Source organism: Sardina pilchardus, chromosome 11 (genome assembly GCF_963854185.1).
Source record: "Sardina pilchardus chromosome 11, fSarPil1.1, whole genome shotgun sequence".
NCBI classification, from domain to species: domain Eukaryota; kingdom Metazoa; phylum Chordata; class Actinopteri; order Clupeiformes; family Clupeidae; genus Sardina; species Sardina pilchardus.
Window position 1 is genome coordinate 8,886,121 of NC_085004.1, and position 27,185 is coordinate 8,913,305.

The following is a 27,185-nucleotide window of genomic DNA, read 5'->3' on the forward strand; positions in this document are numbered from 1 at the left end:
TCTCTTTTTATAATGTACATGTTTTATTTTTGTATTAAGGTTTGTTTACACATTGTCTTGGTATTGTACAGGTCATTCTTACAGCCTCTGATAAGAGTAATAATTACACAAAACACGCAGACGAGTGAGACACACACACACACACGCGCGCACGCACACACACACACACACACACACACACACACACACACACACACACAGAATCTCTCTACTAAACACTCTGTAGAGACAACCATGCAAACATGCTCAACCAACCCACTCACTCTCTTTCTCACTAACACACATGCACACGCGCACACACACACGCGCGCACACACACACAGCATACTTCCCTTAGACATATTAAGATAAAAATGTAAAACATCAACTCAGAAAAAAAAAGAAGTAAAAACACCCCTCGACCTCCACACAAGGGGTCACACATACACACGCACACACACACACACACACACACACAGAATAAAAGAGATACATGAATATGATTACTAAAAGTTACCAACAAGAGTTAACTCATAATTACAAAATAAAAGACAAAAAGGTATTGGGTTTGAAAAATAAGAGAACTAAATCAAAACAAAACAAACCAAAGAAGGCAAGGCAAGTGAGTCAGAGAGAGCCAGTGGGGGCCAGTGTGGAGGAGGGGGGTGGGGTGGGGGGGTCTGGGACGGATGCGGCCCTGGTCTGGAGCATGTCTAGACTCAGTTGCTATGCAACCAAACTTAACAGAAGCTAACGCATAGGAGACAGGTGAAATGCACCAAATACACGTTTTAGCAGATGTGGCTAACACGCTAACAAGATGTTTAGCACACTTGAGGGGGAAGATGCTAACCAAACGTGTACGTAGACATGGAGAGAACGCTAACCAAAAGTATAGCAGACAAGTAGTGGATGCTAATCAGACGTGTAGCACACATGGAGAAGATGCTAACCAGATGTTTAACCAGACATTTAGAAGTGTCGTGATGAGGAACGGTGTTCACAGACAGACTTAGCAGACAAGTACTGGATGAGCAGCAGAGATCTAAAAGTGTTGTAGAAGAAGAAGACACGTTATCGTGTTATCGTCACAGATGAGACGCCTAGCCAGGGCTTAGCAGATATATATCTCGGTGAGGACCTTCAAATGAATCACCGCTATCACAGCTAAGATAAGATAGCTATCTGCTAACATTCATGTGGCTGACACAACGCTAACTGGTGCCGGACAGGTGAGCCAATGGCCGAGAGGTCTGTGTGAGTGTCAGCTAGCCATAACGGGGACGTTTCAAGCCCTAAAGCCGACATCTGGAGTTAGTGTAACAATGCTGCATTACTGGCTCTCAGAGGAAGCGTGAACACAAATACTCAGCATACTGAGATGGGGCGGCAGCTACTTAGACAGACAAGACACACACACACACGCTTATGGCACACAAGATAGGCAAGGTTTGAGAGGAGACGACAGACATACACTGGCATCATGTTCTACAGAAAGACCACCACTACAGTGACTTTTCATACAGACAGACGCACACGCTGACACACACAAATATAAGCGCACACACGCACGCACACGCACACACACACACACACACACAAACACACACACTAGATCAGATGTACAGACAGACAAAAAATGTAATACACCAAATCTCTGGTGTCAGTCAGGTCAGCAAAATGCTCTAATATTAAAATCACAAAGACAAGAGAGCAAGTGTGTGTATGCGTGCGTGCATACGCGTGTGTGTGTGTGTGTGTGTGTGTGTGTGTGTGTGTGTCTGTGTGTGACATGTTCTACACATATGGAAGCTTTTAAAGAATACTGGCTCGCACTCATACCGTAGTGTTTTTTGTGTGTGTGTGTGTGTGTGTGTGTGTGTGTGTGTGTGTGTGTGCTACTGGCTCTCACTCATACCATAGTGGTTTGTCTTTGCAAGTTTGTTTTTGCACTGATATAGACTCCTCCCGTACCTTGCAAACACACACAACCATGCGCAAACACACACACACACAAACACACAAGCATGCATGCAGCTTCATGATGCCTTTCCCATGACAAACAAGCCACATACTTCTAAGACCACACACACACACACACACACACACAGGCGAAGTCCTCCACAGTAACATTAGACTCCATCCATTTGATGTCCATCCACGGTGCCCCCTCTGTCTCTCTCTGTCCCTCCCACACCCACCCACACACACACACACACACACACTAACAGTCACACACTCACTCACTCACTCACTCTTGCCCTTCCTCTGTGCGCCACTTTAAGAAGTCCTCCTTGCGCGCGTCGGGCTTGATTTGGTTCCGCATGCCCCCCAGCAGGTTGGAGGTGGCCTCGGACGCCACGATGAGCGGCCGCACCACGGTGGGCGGGATCTGCCGCAGGACTCCGCCCACGGCCCCCGGCAGCCCTTTCTGCTCGTGCCCTCGAGACGCCACCACACACAGCGTCTGCGCCGTGTCAATCACCCCCTACAACACACACATTTGAAGAACCTTTATTTGTGTTCACATTTTACAATAAATGTCATTGAACACAAACAATCTAAGACACCAGCATTGCAAACCCAGAAGCCTACGCCTCTGGTCTCAGTTCATGAGTACAAAAAACAACCCCTTCTCCATATGTGGCGACTGCCAATTATCACAGAAATTGAGCAGAATTTTGCTAGAGACACACACACACACCCACAAGATACACTCTGATTAGACCAAGGAAAAACAGGCATTCACAGGTACTGTTACATGTAGATGTTGACCGTCCTTAAAGGGAAACTATGCAAACACACACACACACATGCACACAGACACAGACACACACACAGACACACCTCTGCTGATGACTAGCTTAGTACTCAGCTTGAGGCTCATTGGTATGGCAGTCAGAATGCATGCAACCATAGGCACTATGTCACACACACATACACACGCATAAGAACATCTACAAACACACACACACACACACACACACCCCTCTGCTCTGCTGATGACTAGCAGGTGCATCTCTAGCAGGCCAGCCAATGAGGAGTGCTCACCTCTTTGACGGTGTCGTAGGCTTTGGCCACGCCCTCCCTGAGGTCGGCAGGTTGGGGGGTTCGTCTGGGTCGGGGGGCCGAGCGACCTTCTGTGATGCAACGCGTCAGGGGCGGAGTCGGGGACAGGATGTCGTAAACAGTCTCAGCCGTGGCCTAAAACACACACACACATTATTTGGATTTGCACACATAGGTCATGTGCATAAACACACACGAGTGTAAATGTATGCATATACTGTACATGTTCAGAAATGTTTGTAGATCTGTGAATGTGTGTGTGTGTGTATGTGTTTCTGTGAGTGTTTATACATGTGGATGCATGGGTGTGTGAGTATGTGTTTCTGTGTGTTTTTGCATATATGTGGATGCATAGGTGTGTGTTTGTGCGCGTGTGTGTTTGTATACATGTGGATATGCGTGTGTGGGTGTAATGACCTGAATGGCCTGCACCAGGCGGTTGCTGAGCTCCAGGGCTGCTGCAGCAGTTGATGTGCCGAAGGATGCTGCCCCCCTCTGGAGGCCGCGGATAATGCGGCCGTCCCGCCGGTACTGCTCGATGGGCATCCAGAACAGATCCCTCACTCCGTGGACTGGACACAGGGACGGAGAAGAACACATAAAACACACAAACACACACACACACACACACACACACACACACACACACACACACACACACACACACACACACACACACACACACACACACACACACACACACACACACACACACACACACACACACACACACACACACACACACACACACACACACACACACACACACACACACACACACACACACACACACACACACACACACACACACACACACACACACACACACACACACACACACACACACACACACACACACACACACACACACACACACACCTACATCCAACACTCACACACACACACACACCTACATCCAACACTCACATTTCTCAAAAGGCCCAAGATAAGCCCCAATGGAGCACAATCAAAACTACTCACACAGCTGGACTACAGAGTGCATGGGGCCTACACCTCCCAGAATTCCCGGCAGCTGGTTCTTCCTGATGTCCGTCAGCCACTCATTCACAGCGTATTGAATCACTTTGTCAACTCCCAACAGACTTTAAACAGGAAAACAAATGAACATACGTTAATGAGATGATCATTGGTCACGATTGAAATAGCCAAACAGTGCATTTGAATCAATACACAGACGCGTCGTTACATGAGACAGGAGGGAAGTCACCAGACATGAGCCTCCACAAGGATGGAGAGAAGAGAAAGAAGGAGTGAAGAGACAAATAAAGAGTGAAAGTAGAGGAGTTACCCATGTCGGCAGCATAGTCTCTTTAGCTTCAGCTCAGAGCAGTTCAGCTGGGCTAATCCAATCAGAATGCCCGCAAAGGTACCCTGTGGGGTGACATCAAAACCATGAGACATGACATCATCAACACGCGACATCACAATACTCTCTGCTCTAGTGCTCCTTTCATTCTCTACAAACAGAAACACAAAGGCAGGTAGAGGGAAACGGAAATAAACGACGTCTCCACAATCACTTGTGCGTTTAAGCCCATTTCACTAGTGTTGTGCTCTCAGCCCACTCACCTGCTCAATGACCACATGTTTGCCTTGGTAGTCCAGCCAGATGGGCACCTCCGACGTGAAGCGGAACTCCCTGAGAACATGACGGACAGATCAGAGATGGAGGGGAAGAGAGAGGGAGGGAGTGACATTGGGTTAGAGAAAGACAGGTAATGCAGGTGAGTATGATGGAGAGAGAGAGAGACAGAGAAAGTAGGAGAGCGAGAGAGAGGGAGAGAGAGGGGGAGAAAGAGAAAGTGTGAGATAGAGAAAGAGAAAGTAAGAGAGAGAGAGAAAGACTAATTGTGGGAGACAGATACTCATTTGGCATGGCTAGTGTGCTCTGGTTCTGATTGGCCCTCAAAGGTTCTGTAGGTGTGTTTGATTGTTCTGATTGGCCTTTGGTTCTATAGGTGTGTTTACCGGAAGTAGATTGGCTGCTCAGTGGAGGAGGCGGAGCCAGCGGAGGAGGAGCTCTGCTCGCTGAAGGTCGTTTCCACGGACGCGGTGAGGTCAGGGCCCAGCCCAGCAACAGGCTCTGCGTCGTCGGGCTGCTTCTGAGTAGCTTCTGGCCTCACTACGGAGAGACAGAGTCACGTGAGAGAGGACAGGAAGAGAGGGAGAGAGGAAGAGGAGGGAGGACAGGAAAGAGGAAGAGGAGAAGGGACAGGAAGAGAGGAAGAGGAGGGAGGACAGGAAGAGAGGAAGAGGAGAGAGGACAGGAAGAGAGGAAGAGAAAGACAGGAAAAGAGGAAGAGGAGAGTGAACAGGAAGACAGGAAGAGACGGAGGACAGGAGGAGAGGAAGAGAGGGATGACAGGAAGAGAGGAAAAGAGGGAGGACAGGAAGAGAGGAAGAGGAGGGAGGACAGGAAGAGAGGAAAGGGAATGCAGACAGACAGAAAGGAGGGTACAGGGACAGACAAGTGGATGTGAGAGAGGGACACTGGGAGTTGGATGTTGACATTTTCTACCCACATTGCTGTATTTATTTGTCCCCTCTTGTGATATTATGGTGTGATTGATTGGTGACACTAGCTTTAGCAACACGAAAGCTGGAGTCGTGCTAATAGAGCACTTTGGATTTAAGTCTGAGAGAGAGAGACTGGTGTGGAGTGGAGAAGTGAAGAAGTGAAGAAGTGTAGAAGTCTCTCCTACCTTCAGCCGCCAGGTCTACGGGCATGTACGGGTTCACGCCGGACGCCATGTTGCTGAAGAAGTCTTTTAGGAAGAACAAGGCATCCTGGGAAATGGAGGAAACACAGACCTCTTGAACATCATGAAAACACACCGCCGAGGTTAGACCATCGGCCACTCATCAGAAGCGTGTGTGTGTGTGTGTACCTGGTCTATGTTGGGTCTCAGTAGCAGGAGGCATGTGTGTGTGTGTGTGTGTGTGTGTGTGTGTATGTACCTGGTCTATGTTGAGTCTCAGTGGCAGGAGGCTGACCCTCAGGCAGCACTCAGGTCCTCCCAGTCCCGACTCCGGACACAACTGCAGCGCCTTCACCGTCAGCTGGAACACACACACACATATTATGGATGAGTGACTGTGTGTGTGTGTGTGTGTGTGTGTGTGTGTGAACTCACCATGTTGGAGTGTGCTTTGCGCGGCATGCTCTCGCTGGTGTAGAGATAGAGGAACTTGTTGAACTGTTTGTGTGTGTGTGTGTGTGTGTGTGTGTGTGTGTGTGTGTGTGTGTGTGTGTGTGTGTATTCACCATGTTGGAGTGTGCTCTGCGGGGCATGCTCTCGCTGGTGTAGAGGTAGAGGAACTTGTTGATCTGTGTGTGTGTGTGTGTGTGTGTGTGTGTGTGTGTGTGTGTGTGTGTGTGTGTGTGTGTGTGTGTGTGTGTGTGTGTGTGTGTGTGTGTATTCACCATGTTGGAGTGTGCTCTGCGCGGCATGCTCTCGCTGGTGTAGAGATAGAGGAACTTGTTGATCTGTGTGTGTGTGTGTGTGTGTGTGTGTGTGTGTGTGTGTGTGTGTGTGTGTGTGTGTGTGTGTATTCACCATGTTGGAGTGTGCTCTGCGCGGCATGCTCTCGCTGGTGTAGAGATAGAGGAACTTGTTGATCTGGGAGGAGGCCAGGCGGTCGCGCACCTCCAGCTCCTGCACGATGAACACCTGGCGTGACACGGGCTGCTCCCCCACGCCCACACACACACCCTCCTCCCCACCTGGGGCCGCCGTGGGGGGCGCCACCGCGTACGACTCGTGCTGAAAGCTCACCTGTGGGCACACGATGTCACACACACACACACACACACACACACACACAGAGAGATATGCATCTTACTGGAGATCCATAAACAAGGAACATCTCTTTAGACACACACACACACAGATATGCATCTTACTGGAGATTCAAACACAAGGAATATCTCTTTCTTCACACACACACACACACACACACGGGCGCTACCTTGGTGAGCTGGATCTCCATGAGCAGTGTGTGTTGGCGGCCGCTGCCTCCTTGCCAGCGCCAGGAGTTCTGTGGCCGGGAGGAAGGCACGGAGCGCGAGGGCGACCCACGGGCCCCCGCTGGAGCAGAGCGACCCCTGCAGGACAGGAGGAGAATTACACACCTACGCAGCACACCATGCAATGCAGCTCACTGATGTGGGTGTGTGTGTGTGTGTTCCTCTGGGTTTGTTGGTGGGCATGAGGTGTTGCAGGTGGTGTGTGTGTGTGTGTGTGTGTGTGTGTGTGTGTGTGTGTGGCAGGTGGTGTGTGTGTGTGCATGTGTGTGTGTGTGTACCTCTGGGTTTGTTGGTGGGCGTGAGGTGTGGCAGGCTTGCCCCCGAAGTCCTTGCCCCCGTACAGATGCCAGACCCCCGAGATCTCCTTCAGCACCAGGCGGCTCTGGGGCACGGGGAAGCGCGCCGGGGCACGCAGCAGGTCAGAACTGCCCCGGGGCCGAGAGAAATGCCCCTCCTTCACACGCACGGGGCCCGGGATCAACACAGTCACCACGGGCTCACCATCACGGGGCTACAGGACAGAGAGAGAGAGAGAGAGAGAGAGAGAGAGTGAGAGAGAGAGAGAGAGAGAGAGAGAGAGAGAGAGAGAGAGAGAGAGTGAGAGAGAGATAGAAGTTGAAAGAGAGAGGTGAGGGAACATGAAGTGGTGTTATGTTAGGACTATAGACTGTGAGATCGCGTCATAATCACATGGACAAATACATGAAGATACAGACACACTCATTCACATGGGGACAAGAACTCTGGCAAACCACACGATAACACACACACACACACTCTTACCGGGATGCCCATGCCTGGAGCCTCCAGAATGCAGAAGTCGTCGTTGTCGGTGGACCCCTCGGAGCCTTCGTCAGACACCATGTCAGCGTGTGCCTCCGTCGCCGTGGTTACCTCTGTGTCCAGCTCCAGCTCGTCCCCCTCCAGCACAGCCGGACGCGGCTTCGGGGCCTCACCTGGGAACAGGTACACCGACACCGGCGACGCGCGTGGCACAGAGGTGGGGGAATCTGTCAATCACGCAACACAGCCAATCAGAGGAGAGAGAGGACAACAACAGCATTTAACACTGATAGGTGAATTAGGAATATTACATTTCATACAGCAGGCCCTATAGATAAACTAATTTGGAAATGAAATATAAACATATACTACAGTAATTTCCCAACTATTAGACTTATACATTGATTTTGCGAAATTCCTTCAGCCATGAGATTAATACACAGGGGCAGTTAATATGGTATTAATATGGTTTTGTTTATTTCAACTTGCATAAAACACTGTCCTGCAGCTTATACACAATGCAGCTAACACTCAGAAAAGTACTGCAATGTTGTTGGGATCATACAAAGCTCACCAGAGTCCTGCCTCTCGTCTCGGCTCCTCTCTGTGTCAATCAAGGCATCGGCGAGATCGTATTGGTTGATTTCAGCCGTCTCTGCAGGAGGGCATGGTGGAAGGGAGGCGGGGCTTTCTGATAGCTTCACAGGTCACAGGGTCATCACCAGAACGACAGCCAATAAAAAAAGGCGCACATTTACATACAACTCATAACAACAGAGCACCAATGAGTTAAGTACTACAGACCAGATATCACATGTTCCGTTTCTCACATTTATATTTCAATGCTTTATTTCATCTATCTAACATTTAATGCTCACGTTTACAATACAACAGAATCTCATTTCATTTGCACATTTCTTCCACATCTCATTTCATTTCCTTACCGGAAGCTTCTGTCCGGCGATCTCTGTGGGGGAGGTGTGTTTGGGCGGGGGGTGCAGGTCGCCCTGGGCAACCAGGTACTGCAGCAGGTTGACCAGAGCGGCGCAGGAGTCCGCACAGGTGTGCAGGTGCACCACGTTATTGGAGCAGCGCAGCTCAAACAAGGGCTGGGTCTGGACACGGACACACACACACACACACACACACACACACACGCACACACACAATCATAACGAGGAGGTTGAGTATTCCTCTTTCTTACACTAAAACTACAAACTACTATTGGATTACTACCTTGCGAATAATGATAAAAAGAAATAAATTGATTGCTTCAGCTTCTCTGTTTGTGACTGTGTGTATGTGAGATGTATGTGTGAGATGTGTGTTTGAGTGTGTGTTCTATTTACCAGTTTTCCAGAGTTGCCGCCTTTCCAGGTGGTGATGGCCAACTCCAACAGATCAATGTCCAACACACACACATAATCTGAAAGAGAGACAATTGGTTTAACACACACACAAACACATATTCTACTAGAGAGTGAATGGTTTTAACACACACACACACAAACACATAATCTACACAAGAGTGAATGGTTATAGAAGGTTGCGACGTTAGGTTCTAAGTTAGAGCAGATTGTTCCCCAAAGACCAATAGAGTCATTGAATAAATACACGTACAGGAAGCAGAAAATGTGCTCACACTAAGACAGAGCCAGTATGTTTATCTGGTGTGGGTGGTGGAGTAGTGGGGGGGAGGTACTGGTGTGGCTGAGGAACATGGCTAGCATGCAGTAGACACAAACGTTATGGGTTGGGTTCCCAAAAACAGAAATCAATCAAATCGTACCTCTCCTCAGATCCACGGTGTCACTCTCACACTTGTCTGAGAGATACAGAGCCGAATCATCCAGGATGAACCTGCAAGAACACATACACAAATAAATACATAAACAAACACAAAATAAGAAAATAAGCACGCAGACAAACACAGCTATGGGAAGTAGCCTATGTGAGCTCCTGACATGTCCATTTAATCACATCAGCTGACCCCTCGCTTCAGCACTGACGAGATCTCCACGGTTACCTGAGATGGAAGGTGGCTGTGTCCACGATGATGTTGCTGGACAGAGAGAAGGACTCGGCAGTGAACAGCACTCTCAGAGGAAGATAGAGGGGCCTGAGAAAGGAGAGTGAAAATGAATGAACAAAAAACGAAAAACAAAAGAGAGAGCCTACGAGATACAGAGACTAGAGAGGTGAGAGGAAACAGCAGCACTCTCTACCACTACTGGCACTGTATGTGTGTGTGTGAGCAGATGTGTGTTTGACTAGGTGTGTGTTACCTGTAGTCCACTGTATGTGTGTGTGTGAGCAGATGTGTGCTTGACTAGGTGTGTGTTACCTGTAGTCCACTGTATGTGTGTGTGTGAGCAGATGTGTGCTTGACTAGGTGTGTGTTACCTGTAGTCCACTGTATGTGTGTGTGTGAGCAGATGTGTGTTTGACTAGGTGTGTGTTACCTGTAGTCCACTGCACAGGTGGCGAGGTGTGTGTGCAGCACCGTGATCACAGCGGGAGATGTGTATCCCAAAATGTCATCATCCACCACATCCAGGAAGTCCACCAGCTGAGGAAACACACACAGAGCTTTATTATTACCAGAGGAACACACACACAGAGGTTCATCATTACTTGAGGAGCACACACACACACACACAGAGGTTCATCATTACTTGAGGAACACACACACACAGAGGTTCATCATTACTTGAGGAACACACACACACACACACACACACACAGAGGTTCGTCATTACTTGAGGAACACACACACACACACAGAGGTCCATCATTACTTGAGGAACACACACACACACACACACACACAGGTTCGTCGTCATCACCTGACTCATCTTTGACCAGACCGGTCACTCATCCCTACACCCCAAACAGTTACCTGCTCATGCCAGCTGTGATTGGTCAGTGCCATGTGATGTCGTAATGTGGCGCCATGGAGACGCAGAGCAACCAGGAACTCCTGAAGGAAGAGGATAAGAGTGAGTTGCAGTAGGACACACACCCACACACACCCACACACACACACGCACACATAAAGAGACTTTAGATCTGATCATGAACATAATCCAGAGATTAGTCCTCCTGAGTGAAAGTAAATCATAAAATACATCCAAAACAGCTCAACGGTGTAAGACCAATGTAAACGTGGCAAACTTATGAAACACACAATCCCCTTATGCAACCCAGACGGGCGGTGGCTGAGCGCTGACCTTCACTTTCCTCTGTGGGTCCAGCGTGATCTTGATGGCAGTGGACAACATCTGCACACCCGTCTCCCGCCCACCCACGCTGCTCACCCCCACCTCTGTGGGGCAGATGGTAGGGTCCAAATGATCAGGGGCTGTGAACCTGGGCATCTCCAACTTCTCAGGGAGGGGGGAGTCGGGTACAACCGCTACAGAGAGACAGACAGACAGACAGACAGACAGAGAGAGAGAGAGAGAGAGAGAGAGAGAGAGAGAGAGAGAGAGAGAGAGAGAGACATATGTGGATTTTAATCAGAATCAGAATCAGCTTTATTGGCCAGGTTTGAGTAAACAAACAAGAAATTTGACTGCTTAACAACACTCAACAAATAACAAACAATAAGAAATGGGGCAAACTTAAGATTTGCTAAATCATACAATTCTTTTCCAAGACTCAACGCTGCCATGGCAACACTCTCTGAAGTGTGACCTTTGCCCTCACCTCTATGGTGTAGCTCCACCCTCCTGCTCTCGAGCGTCAGGAAGTTGAGATGGGGGGTGTTCTGATGCTGCGTCACGCTGAACATCTTCCCCCCCTCCACATCCAGGATGAGCTCGCCGTGACTCAGTTCCACCTTGCGGCCGGCTTCGTTCTGGTGGGGAGAGGGGGGAGGAGAGCACCACACTTACAGCTTGGTTCTTTTTTTCAGAATCAGAAGAAATGCGTTTCTCTCTTCCAATTCTACAATTTCTCATACATTTTTTCAAACTTGGAAGACACACTCAAAAGCTTCAACCTACAGATTGCCCTTCACACAAGTTTTCATAAAAGGCGTGTGGATGGATCTCAGAGTGGTGACAAGAGGAGTGGATTGGCTCACCTTGCTGTCCGTCATGGCCTGGACACGCCCCTTGCCTATGAGCACGGTGAGGCACAGCAGGCTGAGGGTGTGTTCAGGGCAGGACATGGACTTTTTCCGACGCGCTGATTCGCTGGCCGAGTAGAACTGGTCCTCTTCGTCCGAGTCAGAGTCTACAGAGAGACATACACACATGTGATCGCAAAACACTGGAGCGGTGGGAAACGCTATAAGGAGTCGTGACGTAGTGACATTATCTGTGCATGAAGAGATTAATTAGGTGTACTGTATGTGTGTGACCGCAAAGATGGAGTCGAGGTTGACACGAATACAGAGATGCTACTGGGTGGTTGAAATGAAACACGTCATCGGGCATGTGATTGGAATACAGGATGATTTGAAACTAAATGGTAGACTAAATGGTAGCCAGCCCGAACAGCCAGCGATTAGACTTGGTCCTGCAGCTCAGGCTGGAAACCTGCACATTTATCTCTCCTGCTTCCTGTCCACGTTTGCTGGAACCAATCACAAACTGGCTTATCCACCAGGCGCATCCGGATCGTTGGCCTGATTGGTTGAAGGACTATCCAAATTCATGCCATTTGAACTATGCTCACTGGTCATGCCTCTTGTGCAGTAGAAATAAAGTGTAGACTCCCAAGACTAATGTTGAATCTTAAAAGATTGAGCTAGTCTGGTGATAGCCAGGCTAACTAAATGGGAGATCAACGGAGGATGTGACTGCGTCTGCAATATGCCAGACTGGAGGATATGACTGCTTCTGCAATAGGCCAGACTGGAGGATGTGACTGCGTCTGCAATAGGCCAGACTGGTGCAAGTGCATGTGTGTGGGCCTGGGTGGGAGTGTGTGGTGGGCGGAGGCTAACCGAGTCTGAAGGCTGATTTGCAGAGCTGGAACTCATCATCCCGAGTTGAGCGGTGTGGAGGGGCGTGCGGCTGCTCTGGGTCAGCAGGGGGCGCTACAGGAGGCTCCCACATCAACAGGTCATTATTAATCCTGAGAGCAGAGAGAGCACATCAACAGGTCATTATTAATCCTGAGAGCAGAGAGAGCACATCAACAGGTCATTATTAATCCTGAGAGGAGAGAGAGCACATCAACAGGTCATTATTAATCCTGAGAGCAGAGAGAGCACATCAACAGGTCATTATTAATCCTGAGAGGAGAGAGAGCACATTAACAGGTCATTATTAATCCTGAGAGCAGAGAAAGCACATCAACAGGTCATTATTAATCCTGAGAGGAGAGAGAGCACATTAACAGGTCATTATTAATCCTGAGAGGAGAGAGAGCACATCAATAGGTCATTATTAATCCTGAGAGGAGAGAAAGCACATCAACAGGTCATTATTAATCCTGAGAGGAGAGAGAGCACATCGACAGGTCATTATTAATCCTGAGAGGAGAGAGAGCACATCAACAGGTCATTATTAATCCTGAGAGGAGAGAAAGCACATCAACAGGTCATTATTAATCCTGAGAGGAGAGAAAGCACATCAACAGGTCATTATTAATCCTGAGAGGAGAGAAAGCACATCAACAGGTCATTATTAATCCTGAGAGGAGAGAAAGCACATCAACAGGTCATTATTAATCCTGAGAGGAGAGAAAGCACATCAACAGGTCATTATTAATCCTGAGAGGAGAGAGAGACATTTAAAACACTCATCTACTGAACCTCTACTGGGGCCTTCACATTACTGCATGCAATGCACTGGAGCATCCAGAAACACAGACAACAACCAATCAAATCCTCAAAGAACAAGAAATCAGAAACCACTCCTCCTCTTGTTTCATACCACACTCCCAACTCCCAGTGATACTCCGCACTCAACAGGAGCACTCACAAGCCATTATTGACACTGAGCAGTGCTCCTCGATCAACAAGCCATTATTAACACTGAGCAGTGCTCCTCTATCAACAAGCCATTATTAACACTGAGCAGTGCTCCCCAATCAACAAGCCATTATTAACACTGTGCAGTGCTCCTCTATCAACAAGCCATTATTAACACTGAGCAGTGCTCCTCTATCAACAAGCCATTATTAACACTGAGCAGTGCTTCCCGATCAACAAGCCATTATTAACACTGAGCAGTGCTCCCCCATCAACAAGCCATTATTAACAATGAGCAGTGCTCCTCTATCAACAAGCCATTATTACCACTGAGAGTTGCTCCCCTATCAACAAGCCATTATCAAAGGGATATTCCGGCATTTTTGGAAATAAGCTCATTTTCCACCTCCCCTCGAGCAAAACAATCGATATTTACCTTGTTCCCGTTCATCCAGCCATTCTGTGAGGTAAATATCGATTGTTTTGCCCGAGGGGAGGTGGAAAATGAGCTTACCATATTTCCAAAAATGGCGGAATATCCCTTTAACACTGAGAGGTGCTCCCCTATCAACAAGCCATTATTAACACTGAGAGATCGAAAAGGCTCCCATATCAAGGCAGGGGGATAGAGGAATGGAGAGATAGAGAGAGAGAGAGAGAGAGAGAGAGAGAGAGATAGATGGATAGAGAGAGAGAGAGAGGATAATGGAAAACAGGCAGAGGTCTAACAATCCATTGTACATTATCTCTCAGTTTCTTGTGTGATGTTGTACACAATGTTAAATGCCAAGAAGGCTTTTTACCAGTTTATACCACAGTATGGACACAACTAGGTTATTTGCAACCAGAGCCCTCCTCTTGCAGGATAACTCCTGTAATAGCCAATGCCATGTAGACATCTTGGCAGACACCTTGGCCAGTACACCCTCCCAATTCCTGTGTCGGCAAACCTCAGTACCCAGAAATACTCCTGAGACTTCCAAACCCTCCTCCCTCCCACGTCCAGTCCTTGGCAGGGCCTAGACAGCCCTGTCCCGGAATGATCCCTCTGAGAACATCCCCAGCTATGTCTTTTGGGCCCACCTCTGAAAGTGCTCTGCTGTGATTTGATTGGGTAATTCATACTATTCTGTAGAGGATATAGACACATTCTCCTTGAGGTTATATTTTGTTTCTCCGAAACTCATAGAACGGCGGTTACATACGTAACCATCGCTTTAGGGGTCTGCAGTGATGTCCAGGTGAAGGACTGAAGGTTACCTGTTGTAGATGCTGTTGAAGGCCTCTTTACTGGGCAGCAAGATGTAGGCGGTAGGCAGGACGATGTCCACCACACACTGACTCTCGGACACACACTGCTCCTGGAACACACGCATCTCCTCCGGATCGGCTGGGATCACCATCTGAGGGAAGACGAGGTGGATAGGGCCGAGGGGGAGGCCAGACAAAAGGATGAAAAAGTAGATACAATAAAAAGTGTTAAAGGAGTGTTTGTGTACCAGTGATGTGAGTTTCATATGTATGGGATTCTGTGCTGTGACAATATTGTATATAAACTAGTGTGATGAAGTGTTAGATGAAGATTATGTGAGGCACAGAAGGTGGAAGTATGTCTGTGGAAGTATGGAAGGTGGAGTATGTCTGTGTGTGTGTGTGTGTGTGTGTGTGTGTGTGTGTGTGTGAGTGTGTGTTGCAGGTACCTCTTCGGTCTCAAACATGGTGCGGTTAGATGAGAAGGGCGTGCTGTTCTTCTCGCGCATCTCACACGGGTTCTCCAGGGACATGGAACCCAGACCTAGATCCTGCAGAACCCCGGCCACTACCGCCTCCGTGCTGAGATTGCCCCGCACACGCACCGAGATCCTACAGAGAGACAGCCATGGAGAGAGAGGCCATCGGCAGTGAGTTCTAGATATCTTAGAAGAACATATAGACTACTCTATACTATCCATATCCATACACACACACACACCTGGGGATGGAATCAGGATTCTGTTGGTCTGAGCTCTTCTGGACACGGATGCAGGGGAACGAACCACCTTCCCAGCCCTCATACACACCTGAGAGGCAAAGCAGGGGAAGAGAAAGAGAGAAGAGAGAGAAAGAGAGAGAGAAAGAAAGAAAGAAAGAAAGAAAGAAAGAAGGAGAAAAAAGAGAAGGAGAGGAAAAGAAGAGAGTGAGTGTGAGAGAGAAAGAAAGAGAGGAGAGAGGGAGAAATGAGATAAAGAGATAGAGGGTGAGAGAGAGACAAAGAAAGAGAGAGGAAGAGAAGGGAGATAAAGGTCAAGAGAGAGAGAGACTACTTTAGCAGATGAAGTAACTATAAAGTCTAAATCTTGGCATCAATAAGCAGTCTTCCGAATCTGTACACACACACACACACACACGCACACACACATACCGTGCAGGTCACTGAAGGTGGCTTCAAACAGCGTGCTGAGGTTGAGGTCCGTTTGGGAGTCTGAAGTGGGCGGTGTGTGTGTGTCTGCGTACGCTCTGGTGTGCGAGTGCTTGTGTGTGTCCGCGGGCTGATCGGACAGGCCCGACTGGGTTTGGATCTCCAGCTGCGACACCTCCAGCTTCAGGGTCTCGCTCCGCACCGCCCGCTGGGTCGGAGGTCGCCGCTCCTCCGGGGGTCGGAGGTCAGGGATGGGGAAGCGAAGCTTGAGGACCGCGTGAGGAGAGAGGAGCGAGAGGGAGGAGCGCTGCTCTATACACGGAGTCTACACACACACACACACAGAAACACAAACACACACACACACACACACACACAGGAGGAGGAGATGGAGAAAACAAGGGCGTGAAACAGAGAGACTGGGCCAGGAAGTAGATACTATTCCCTGGAACATTACAGATTACTGCCCAGAACGTTAAACATCAACCACTGTACTCTACAAGTCTGACCGTGTTCACGGCAACAGGGCACTGAGCATGTGACCTCTAGAGGTCAACATCGTGTCAGATGGCTCCAGCTGTGGCGCAACTGGCTGGGGCACCTGCACCGTATGCTGGCGACCCAGGTTCAATTCCCGCCATGTGGTCCCTTCCGGATCCCACCCCTGCTCTCTCTCCCATTCGCTGCCTGTCTCTCTTCACTGTCCTGACATTAAAGGCATAAAAAGCCCAAAAACGACACTTTTTAAAAAGATTGTCAGATGGTCTGCTCACCGGCATTTTTGTAGGTGAATGTTGGGAATCGGTGGAGCTCAGTGATTGGCTGATACAGTCCAGGCGGCCGATGATGTCAAGATCCAGCTCAGCGGTCAGGTCGCCGAGTTCTATTCGCAACACACTCTCTCTGTGCAACACGCGTTTCGCTCCCTACACACACACACATAAAAAGGGACCAAAAATATATATGTGTGTGACTCCAAGGCAAAAGCAGTCAGAAATGGCAATGGCCAACACCTTCATAGCAAGCAATGATGTGTCAGTTCCCAATGCTCCTGCATGAACTGCATGAGAAATTAGCTTGTTGCTGTGAACAACATGCTACTTTTCCTGATGCTGTGTGTGTGTGTGTGTGTGTGTGTGTGTGTGTGTGAACAACAAGCTACTCTCCCTGATGCTGTATGTGTGTGTGTGTGTGTGTGTGTGTGTGAACAAGATGCTACTGTCCCTGATGCTGTATGTGTGTGTGTGTGTGTGTGTGTGTGTGTGTGTGTGTGTGTGTGTGTGTGTGTGAACAAGATGCTACTGTCCCTGATGCTGCATGTGTGTGTGTGTGTGTGTGTGAACAAGATGCTACTGTCCCTGATGCTGTGTGTGTGCGTGCTACCTTGTTTGTGACCTCCCTAATGATGTGTGTGTGTGTGCTCCCTTGTGTGTGTTGCTCTCTAATGTGGTGTGTGCTACCTTGTGTGTGTTGCTCTCTAATGTGGTGTGTGAGTTCCTCACTAATGTTGTGTGGGTGTGTGTGTGCTGCTGCTCTCTAATACTGTGTGTGTGTGTGTGTGTGTGTGCTACCTTGCGTGTGTTCCTCTCTGAGAGTCTGTGATGGATCTGAGCACAGGGTCGGGCGGTGGATCCCACGGTGAACAGGCCCGCCGTCTGGAACTGGATGAGCTGCCAAGGAACACAATTCCACAATTACACACAGTTATTATACACACCCACACACACACACACTTATACACACAGTTATACACACCCACACCCACACACACCCACACACACACACTTATACACACAGTTATACACACACACACAGTTATTATACACACATGAACTCACATACACATAGACACAATTACACACATAAACACAGACCAACTAGCTTGCTTTTTGAAAGGTGAGCAGACAAGACAGCCTCTATCTCAGTATACTCATTTCCAGGCTGGTATGGACAGTATGTGTGTTTCTGCATGTGTACTGTATATGTATGTTGATGTCCTGTGTGTGTGTGTGTGTGTGTGTGTGTGTGTGTGTGTGTGTGTGTGTGTGTGTGTGTGTGTGTACCTCTGTGTACTGAGGTCCTGTGCTTTCCCAGAGACACTCGAGCAGCTCCAGTCTGCTGAAGGACAGGTCAGAGGTCACCGCACGTGTGTGTCGCCCCGCACTCCGCATCTCACATGATATCTGCATGGCTGCTCCCGTCAGCCTAACACACACACACACACACACACACACACACACACACACACACACACACACACACACACACACAAAAAAGACAACAAAAAAGCAAATTATAGACTATTGTCAAGTACCATCATCTCATACTTGATGTGTGATTGTCAGGCTTTGCAGAACCCCTAAGGTGCTCTACGGTGCTTTGAGTGTGTGTGTGTGTGTGTGTGTGTGTGTGTGTGTGTGTGTATGTGTACACCGGAAGTGTGAGTGTGGACAGGCTCTGCTAAATCCTGCCCCGAGGTGGTGGAAGTCTCTTTGTCTGCATCTGTGTGTGTGTGTAAGAGAATGTGAGTGTGTATGTGAGAGAGAGTGTGAGAGTGTGAGTACTCGCCCTGTAGGTGCGTACCTGATGTGTAAGTGTGGAGAGGCTCCGCTAAATCCTGCGCGGTGGTGGTGGAAGTCTCTTTGACTCTGTGTGTGTGTGTGTGTGTGTGTGTGTGTGCTTGTGAATGTGTGAGTGTGAGAGAGAGTGTGTACTCGACCTGTAGGTGCGTACCTGATGTGTGAGTGTGGACAGGCTCTGCTAAATCCTGCGCGGAGGTGGTGGAAGTCTCTTTCGCTGAACATGCTGTCTCTAAAGAAGGCCAGCTCTTTAAAGAACACCTCTGAGACCGCGGCCAATGAGGGCTCTCCGTCTGGCCCAGGGGGCGGGTTCTGCTCCAGCAGCGTCAGCGTGACCCCGCCCAAGGTCAAGCGGAGCAAAGCATCTGGCTTCAGGGGCTCTGATTTGCTGCCACCTGAGGATCGACCTATCACGGGAGAGAGAGCAGTTACATACTGAGGATCGACCTATCACGGGAGAGAGAGGGCACTTACATACTAAGGATCAACCTATCAGGGGAGAGAGAGCAGTTACACAGATGACACAGATCCCATAATGCATTGTGCTGCGGTGGAGCAGTATGTGCAGGCTTTTAAAAGTGTGTGAATTCTTACTAAGAGAAGCATGGAACCTCCCTAGCTAATGTCTACTAACAACTTTTAAAATTAAGAATCTCATTGGCCTAGACAATCAGGAACTGTGAAACTGACTTTAATTTAAATCAATTTGGTTTATGTTTCTGTGTGTGTGTGTGTGTGTGTGTGTGTGTGTGTGTGTGTGTGTACCTGGTGGCCGATTATATTGGGGCAGAGATGATAAGGATCCTGCTACAGGATAACGTCTGGGACAGTTCAGCATACCCTGTAGACAGATAGACAGACAGACAGACAGACACACACACACACACACACACACACACACAAAAAGGTTACTCCAGGTTCAGACACATCACTGAGTTCTTTGTTTTGCTAGGATTTGCTAGGATGCTTCTTGGTCTCTCTGAATGCATTGTAAATGCAGTGATGATTTAGTCACTGACATCATGCCTGAGTCATCAGAACACAACGTTCTCTAGAAGATGACTCTGTTGTTTTCATGAGCAACATCGGCAAGTTCACAGCCGGCAGATTATTGCGATGATGCTTCTATTACATGCTTGAAAAGACCAAGTGCTGATCACCCTAACGCTAACCCTAACTCTATGCCCTGAACAGGGGCTAACAGGCTAACAGAGGCTAATAGGGGGTTGCAGGGGCTAACAGGCTAACAGGGGCTAAACTAATTGGATGCAAATGTGTGAGTGGGTAGTAAAGGGAAGAAAATCATTTTGGAGAATTCTCTATGTAATCATCTTACATTTCCGCTACTTTCTCAAAAGCATGTTTTTCATGTTAGTCATATCTTAAAATGCTGTATTATTATCATAACTTTCAAAACAATCAATATCACAACTCATATCACATCGTTGTACTGTACAGCGAGTTAGCTATATTAGTTTAAACACACACACACACACACTGACCTGTGGAGAGAGAGGGTGTGTAAAACTCTGTTGGCTGTGTGTGGACGACTCCATATCGCTGTCTGAGAACTCACTGCCTGAACGCGCAGATAACACACTGCTACTCATGCCAGGCCCCATGGAGTAGAACATCTCTGCACACACACCCACACACACGTTCACACACAAACAGCATGCACACACACACATACATACACACAAGCACAAAATGCTGAATTAATACACTCAGCTCATGTCTTTTCCAATACAAGACATCAAAAATCACTTGAAATGTACAGCATCTGACACAACACACACATAAAAATGTTGCACACACACACACACACACACACACACACTAACCTCCGTTCTCCCGGCCCGTTAGGAACGGTTCATCATCAGGTTCTGCAGTGTAGTTCTCCGTGCTCAGCTGTTTGTTGAGGTCTTCCTCGATCACTCGCAGATCCTCTGTTCCCAGGGGGCGACTACGACCACCACACACCCCCACAGACTCTACACACACACACACACACACACGCACACACGCACACACACACAACATGAAAACATATAATCACTATTATCTCTACACCTGATCTGATCTGACAGAGTCAGTAATTAAGTAACCCTTGGACCCTCGCAATGCTTTTATTGTTGGTTGGAAACACTGAGGATAGTGTCCCCGACAACTGAGGCTACTAGGAATACTGGACAGAGCATCACAGAGCATAATAACGCCCCCACAGCCACTAGCATCCCTAGTTTCTATGGAGACAAGTGGGTCTGCGTTGTGCTGGGTCACCTCACCTGTCTCGATGCAGAGGGCCTGGAGCAGGCTGGTCAGGTCAGTGATCTGGTCAGGGCTCAGAAAGAGGTGCAGGCAGCCAACCTTCCCATCCAGCTCCAGCTGAGAGAGGGACAGAGAGGAGGGAGAGAGAAGAGGAGGGAGGGAGAGGAGGAGAGGGGGATGGGAGAGAAAAGAAGAGAGAAATGAGAGAAAGAGAGGAAGAGAGGGGGAGAGAGAAAGGGAGAGGAGAGAGATACAAAGAGAGAAGAAAGAGTGGGGAAAGGCGGAGAGAAGACAGAAGTAATGTAGAGAGATCCATTGATTCACATCACACACTCCCACCCTTCACTCACCCACAGACACACACACACACACACACACACACACACCCACACCCACACACAGGCAAACACAAACAGACAGACAGACTCACTTACCTTGGGTCCTGGCAACATGTCATTCTGTTTGATTTTAACCGTGGTCTCCATGAAACCAGAGCAGCTGCCAATCAACAGAGGCTGACTGTGGGGTTGGGGGTGAGCCCTGGGGCCTTCATCACCCTCATCACCACCACCACCACCACCATCATCATCATCATCATCGTCGTCGTCGTCATCCTCCTCCTCATCACCATCATCTCCCTCCTCTTTTGGATCTTCCTCCACGGGATCATCAGCAATCAAATCCTGAGGGTCAGTGGCGTGCACACACACACACACACACACACACACACACACACACACACACACACACACACACACACACACACACACACACACACACACACACACACACACACACACACACACACACAGAATTAAACAGCTATTTTGGCTTCAGGTCCTGTGGCCATGTTCATTCAGAATTGCACTAACCAAATGATGTGTTTATGAATGCACAAGGATGTCAAAGAGAGAGAGAGTGTGTGTGTATGTGTATGTGTGTGTGTGTGTGTGTGTGTGTGTGTGTTTACCCGGGGTCCTCCCATCTTCTCATAGAAGAGCTGAACAGCGCTGAGCTGGAGGATCTTGTGTAAGAAGGCAGGCGGCTGGTGGATGTCTACAGGCACCGTTTGACTGGAGTCCCTCACGGCCTCGTCACAGTAGTCCAGCCTGCAGTACCACAGGACACCACACGGGGCAGCGGACAAAAAAACACAACACAAGGACATAAAGACAGAACATTTTTAACCCATGCCAGCGCCACTGCACAGTGCACACAGTCCATTCCATTTCTGCATTCTATTCAGGGGTCAATCAAAAGACCAAGTCAAAACAAGCTGGTGGATACGAAATCATGCTTATAATGATGCACATCAAAATAACTAGCTAACTGGTGCTGTGACAACAATCTCTCTCTCAACGAAAGAGATGATAGTGGACTACAGGAGGAGACAGCAAGCAGGGGAGCACCAGTCCATCCACATGGGTCATGGAGAGGTGCTGAGGTGGAGAGGGTCCTGGGGGTGAAGATCACTGAGGACCCATCCTGGACTCTCCAAGCTCAGAGAGCATGCAGGAAGGCGCGCCAGTAGCTCTATTTCCTAACCAGGAAGTTTGGAACGAACTCCAACATCAGCTCTACTTATACAGGATTACCCTGGAGAGCCTGGCGATGAGCTGCACACTACAGAGAGTGGGGGAGGCAGCGCAGCGCAGCACCTTACAGGCAAGAGCCTCCGTGCCCTTCAGGACATTTACCACCAAAGATGCCTGAGAAAGGCGACTAACATCACGGCGGTGGTAGTGTGGTGGTTAATGAGCTGGGCTAGCATGTAGTAGCCTGAAAGTTGTCAATTCAATTTGTCGGCTTCCACTGCTGTGCCCTTGAGCAAGGCTCTTTACCACAAGTTGCTCCTGGGACAATGTAATCCCTTGTAATATAGTTGACATGTGTAAGTCAATTTGGATGAAAAAAGTGCCTGCTAAATGTGCTGTAATGTAATAATGTAACTAACTAGCATCACCAAGGGCACTAGCCATACTGCACCAGCTATTTTCTCTGCTACCGGCAAGCGATCCTGGAAACAGCCTGACAGCACAGACCGCAAGAACAGTTTCTACCACCAGGCCATCCAATTTGTAAACTCACACAGATAGTCTGTTGCCTTACACTCATCACTCTTAACAGTGTGCAATACAAACTACCCTCACCAGAAACTGTGTTTCTATTCATGAAATGTTATTTCTATTTCTGAGTGTGTTTATATATTTATATATATATATATATATATATATATATATATATATATATATATATATATATATATATATATATATATTAACTTGCATTAACTTATATAACCTGCCACACAGAAAACACATTCTGAAATGTCTCCTTTCACACATGTCTCCTGTCACACATTTCACTGTGGCAATCACACACATGACAAATAATAAACGTTGAACTTGAATTCATTTATTCATACATTTCTTCATCTTGTTTGCTTGTTTGTTTGTTTTGAGTGTTTTTGAGAGGTGAGAAAGTCCCCAAAGGACCTAACAAAACTAAATGTGAAAATGTGCATTTCTGCTGGGCCTGGTGCTTTATAAGGAAGTGCAATGGCAAAAGCTCAGTGTTGGGCTTGTGTTTGTGCTTGAATAATTGTGTACTAATAATTCCTTCCTGTCCACTGCTCAGAACCAAACAACAAGCCATCATGACACGGGAGAAGGCAACACAGTGCAGCATGTCTGAATCAGTCCGTTGTTGGTGTGCTAAACACAACTGGTCATCATCAGCTAGTGTAAACTGTTTGACAGCAGCTGCTCTCCCCTGTGTCATCATCGTGCTTCTGTGATGACCCTCTACGTGTGTGTGTGTGTGTGTGTGTGTGTGTGTGTGTGTGTGTGTGTGTGTGTGTGTGTGTGTGTTGATTTGAAGGTAGCCAACTTCACTCCTCAGCGAAACGTGATCATGACAAAGTTAGCAGCAATGGCTCGGCTCCTTACAAGCCTCCTTTCAACTAAAATGGAGTTGCACAATCAAGACAACTGGGTCAAGTTCAGGACAGGAGTATTTAACTCCCTGACAGTGTGAAAGCAACTGTTTGAGTGTGTGTGTGTGTGTGTGTGTGTGTGTGTGTGTGTGTGTGTGTGTGTGTGTGTGCTTTCCTTACCGTTTGATGTTCATCTCTAAGGCAACCCCAGACTCTGCGTCCAGGGGATGGTGCTCGATCCGGACGATGGTGTCCAGGAAGGTAACTTTGATCCGGCGTAACACTAAATAAAACACAGAGAGTGTGTGAGCTGATCATGTGTGTAACACAGAAGATGCAAGAGTGACAGTGTGCAAGGAAATCATCTGGGTGTGTGCATTTTGAGACTGAGTGTGTGTAGAGCTGATATGTGTGTGTGTAGAGTTAATGTGCGTGTGTATGTGTGCATGGGAAAAAGTGTGTGTTAAGGGTGCATCCAGAGCAAGGCTTTGAACCGGTTCATGGAACGAAAATGAAAACCAGAAGAAAAAATAATAATGTCCAAGAACAGAAACATGTATCTAAAAGAATGGTAATCAGTTAATAACATCATTGTTTTTTCCCATTCTCTTATTATTACAATGATTAAAATATTCTCAGTTTGAAAAGGACGTATTCCTTGGCTGCTTTATTTATGGACCCAGGGTACAGATTATATGAGAATACACCTTTCTCATATTTGGGATGCCATCCAAAACTTGCCCATCAGTCCAGATTACACAAAAGAGTACACTCGTGTGAAATGGAACGGCTATCAGCTAAAGGAAGAGAGACCTCTGTTGGACCAAAGGGTCGAGTGCTCACTGCGTCTCTCTTTATTAGATGCTTACTCGAGAGAAGCGTTGAAAGCGCAGTGGGAAGGTACTCCATTACTGGGCTGCTATGGCTGTAACCCTGTAACACCTGATCAGTCTCCCCATGAGTGGACCCCACGTCACGCAGGTCAGTGTGGAGTGCACATTTTAATGTTTGAAATGATTTTTTTCTCCATTGAGGTAGTCACTGAATGATTTCTGTTGTTGTTTGACAATAAACAACCAATGTCTCCTTTCGTGTATACAGAGAAAGGCTAAATGTATAAAAGTATATGAGTTTAAACAAGGACAGACTGGATACTCTAATGTGACATTAGCAAAGAATATAAAATATCTTGGCCTATCAATAGGCTATTTTATGGCATCCAAATATTGTCACATATCCCTACTGACCTAATTTCTTTTCTTTTTTTCTTAAATTTGGTTCTAACCGGTTCGGAACGGTCATTTTAAGTTGGATCGTGATATATGATATGGCATCAAACAAAGACAAGGATGCTTTGACAGTGCACAGTTCCAAGCACCTGTTGTACATCCACCCCACTCACAGCTGCCTCATCAGCTCACATATCTCCACACACACACACACACACACACACACACACACACTGACTGACACACACACACACACACACACACAGCCACACCTGTCTCGATGGTTTGTGCAAACATCTCCAGGCCCTCCAAAGGTGCAGGCGGCTCTTCGGATGCCTCTGGCGGGTCCTTCAGGCACTCCTGGGCCAGCTGCATGCTGGATGTCATACAGGAGGACCAGCCCTGAGAGTCCCATCCTCCTCCTGTGTTCTCAGACAGACAGACAGACAGACACACAGACAGACACACACACACACACACACACACACACACACACACACACCAATTGTATCAGCTTAACACACCAAAGAAGCACTACATTTTATTTTGGGAGTGACAGAGGCGAGAGAATGAGAATTACAGTTCTCCACCTTCACAGTGAATGTACACACTAAACAAAGCAAAGTTTCAGCCCATAAGCCAAATGTCCAACATGTCGCCTGTCGAGGTGACATGTCCTCACCTGTTCTGTACTTGGGCCGACATGTGATTTGTAAACCGGTGACTTCGAGGATGCAGTGGTCTGTGACCAGGGCGGCCCACGGTATAGTCACGGCGATGCTGCTCACAAAACCTTCCAAAATCTCCAACGGTGCCCCGAGGGACTCCAATAACTCGTTCACCGCCTGTAACGTTAGGGCGTTCACAACATGAGCACAAGTTTAAAAAGGAAGGAACTAGGCCGTGAGACTGACACAGTACTCACAGTAGGAGCTAGGAGGAACACTGACGACATTCCTTACAGAAATACAGAGCGAACAACTGACTCGATACCAAACGACACCACATCCATAACGCTAGAGGGCTAGTAAGATGGTACGGGGCGGTAAACGTTATCTGGAGAGCAAAACAATCCGCTAGCTGGCTAACGTTAGTTAGCCCCCAGCAATAATCATCCCAACCCAAACACGTAACAGTCTTCTAAGTGTGTCATGTAATATGCTGACACCCTTTTGCCATGAACACATATGCCCTGAAACAACATGTCAAAGCCGTAACTTCTGAGACTGGATCTCTAGGAGTCTGGGTTGCGAAATCTTCTTGGAAAGAAGCTGCCTAGCGCACAGCTAGTTTACGTTCCTCAATTAGCTAGATAGCTAGGATAGATACCTTGCTTACTTGCGAGAAAACGGCTTCAAGAAAGCCTGCCAGGACCAGATACTGGTAACTTACCCAAACATCGAGGTTGATTTCTTTGATGACCCCGCTGCCATTGTACAGGTCGAGCGTAAGCTGGTCCAAACTCAGTCGCTCTTGTAAGTAATGCCCGAGATAATGTTGAAGAAGGTATCGACAGGCCCGTTTCTTTATTGAGCCCGACCAGGGAAAGAGCCACCGAGACATAGGGCCAGAGAAGTGGGGGTAAGGGAGCTAAAAGGTGGTGGAGAGCGTGTACGAGAAGAGACCTCCGGTAACTGCATAACAAACAAAACAAAGTGGACGATAACGACGAGCAAAGGGTCGGGTTGCTAGCTCATTAGAGCTAAGGAAGGGGGTAAACCGTAACTTCCTCTCCTGAGACTAAAATTTCACAAATTCTTCTTGTCAGGAGAGACACAAGTCTGTTACTTCCTCATGGGACTTTACAGTCTTTGTCTATGGTCGTCTCCGTGTGTCCCGTACCAATTTCAGGTCGAAAACGGAGCGACAGGTCCTCTGGCGTTTTTTCTGTGGCTGAGGTTGTTTATTGTTTTCATACACTAGCCAAGTGATGGAACTAGTGGTGGTACGTCATAACGTCAGAGCAGT

At 48.0% G+C, this 27,185-nt stretch overlaps 1 protein-coding gene across 1 annotated transcript; it reads right to left on the minus strand.

Moving 5' to 3' along the window:
- atg2a (autophagy related 2A) lies at window positions 1–27,116 on the minus strand. The gene is made up of 42 exons (XM_062549903.1): window positions 26,610–27,116; window positions 25,900–26,062; window positions 25,490–25,639; window positions 24,169–24,271; window positions 22,024–22,162; window positions 21,488–21,736; window positions 21,071–21,170; window positions 20,627–20,776; window positions 20,285–20,418; window positions 19,548–19,623; window positions 18,937–19,189; window positions 18,267–18,408; window positions 17,775–17,873; window positions 16,977–17,129; window positions 16,207–16,528; window positions 15,778–15,865; window positions 15,506–15,668; window positions 15,066–15,208; window positions 12,834–12,964; window positions 11,967–12,118; window positions 11,588–11,738; window positions 11,110–11,294; window positions 10,779–10,859; window positions 10,342–10,448; window positions 9,906–9,998; window positions 9,669–9,739; window positions 9,229–9,305; window positions 8,824–8,994; window positions 8,454–8,577; window positions 7,880–8,106; window positions 7,375–7,607; window positions 7,039–7,174; window positions 6,627–6,845; window positions 6,028–6,129; window positions 5,772–5,856; window positions 5,038–5,191; window positions 4,639–4,708; window positions 4,358–4,440; window positions 4,030–4,151; window positions 3,466–3,620; window positions 3,031–3,183; window positions 1–2,467 (listed from the first exon to the last, which is right to left on the minus strand). Exons 1-42 carry the CDS (start codon window positions 26,778–26,780, stop codon window positions 2,231–2,233), a joined length of 6,117 nt encoding a protein of 2,038 aa, XP_062405887.1. The 5' UTR covers window positions 26,781–27,116; the 3' UTR covers window positions 1–2,230.
- Window positions 27,117–27,185: the final 69 nt, after the last annotated feature.

Excerpts from the sequence above, each read along its gene's own strand:
- atg2a (XM_062549903.1), bottom strand. The coding sequence starts at position 26,780 with ATGTCTCGGTGGCTCTTTCCCTGGTCGGGCTCAATAAAGAAACGGGCC. Across the intron at positions 24,272-25,489 it reads TGCACAAACCATCGAGACAG|TGTTACGCCGGATCAAAGTT; the intron begins GTGTGGCTGTGT and ends TGTTTTATTTAG. Across the intron at positions 8,995-9,228 it reads GCGGCAACTCTGGAAAACTG|ACCCAGCCCTTGTTTGAGCT; the intron begins GTAAATAGAACA and ends GTCCGTGTCCAG.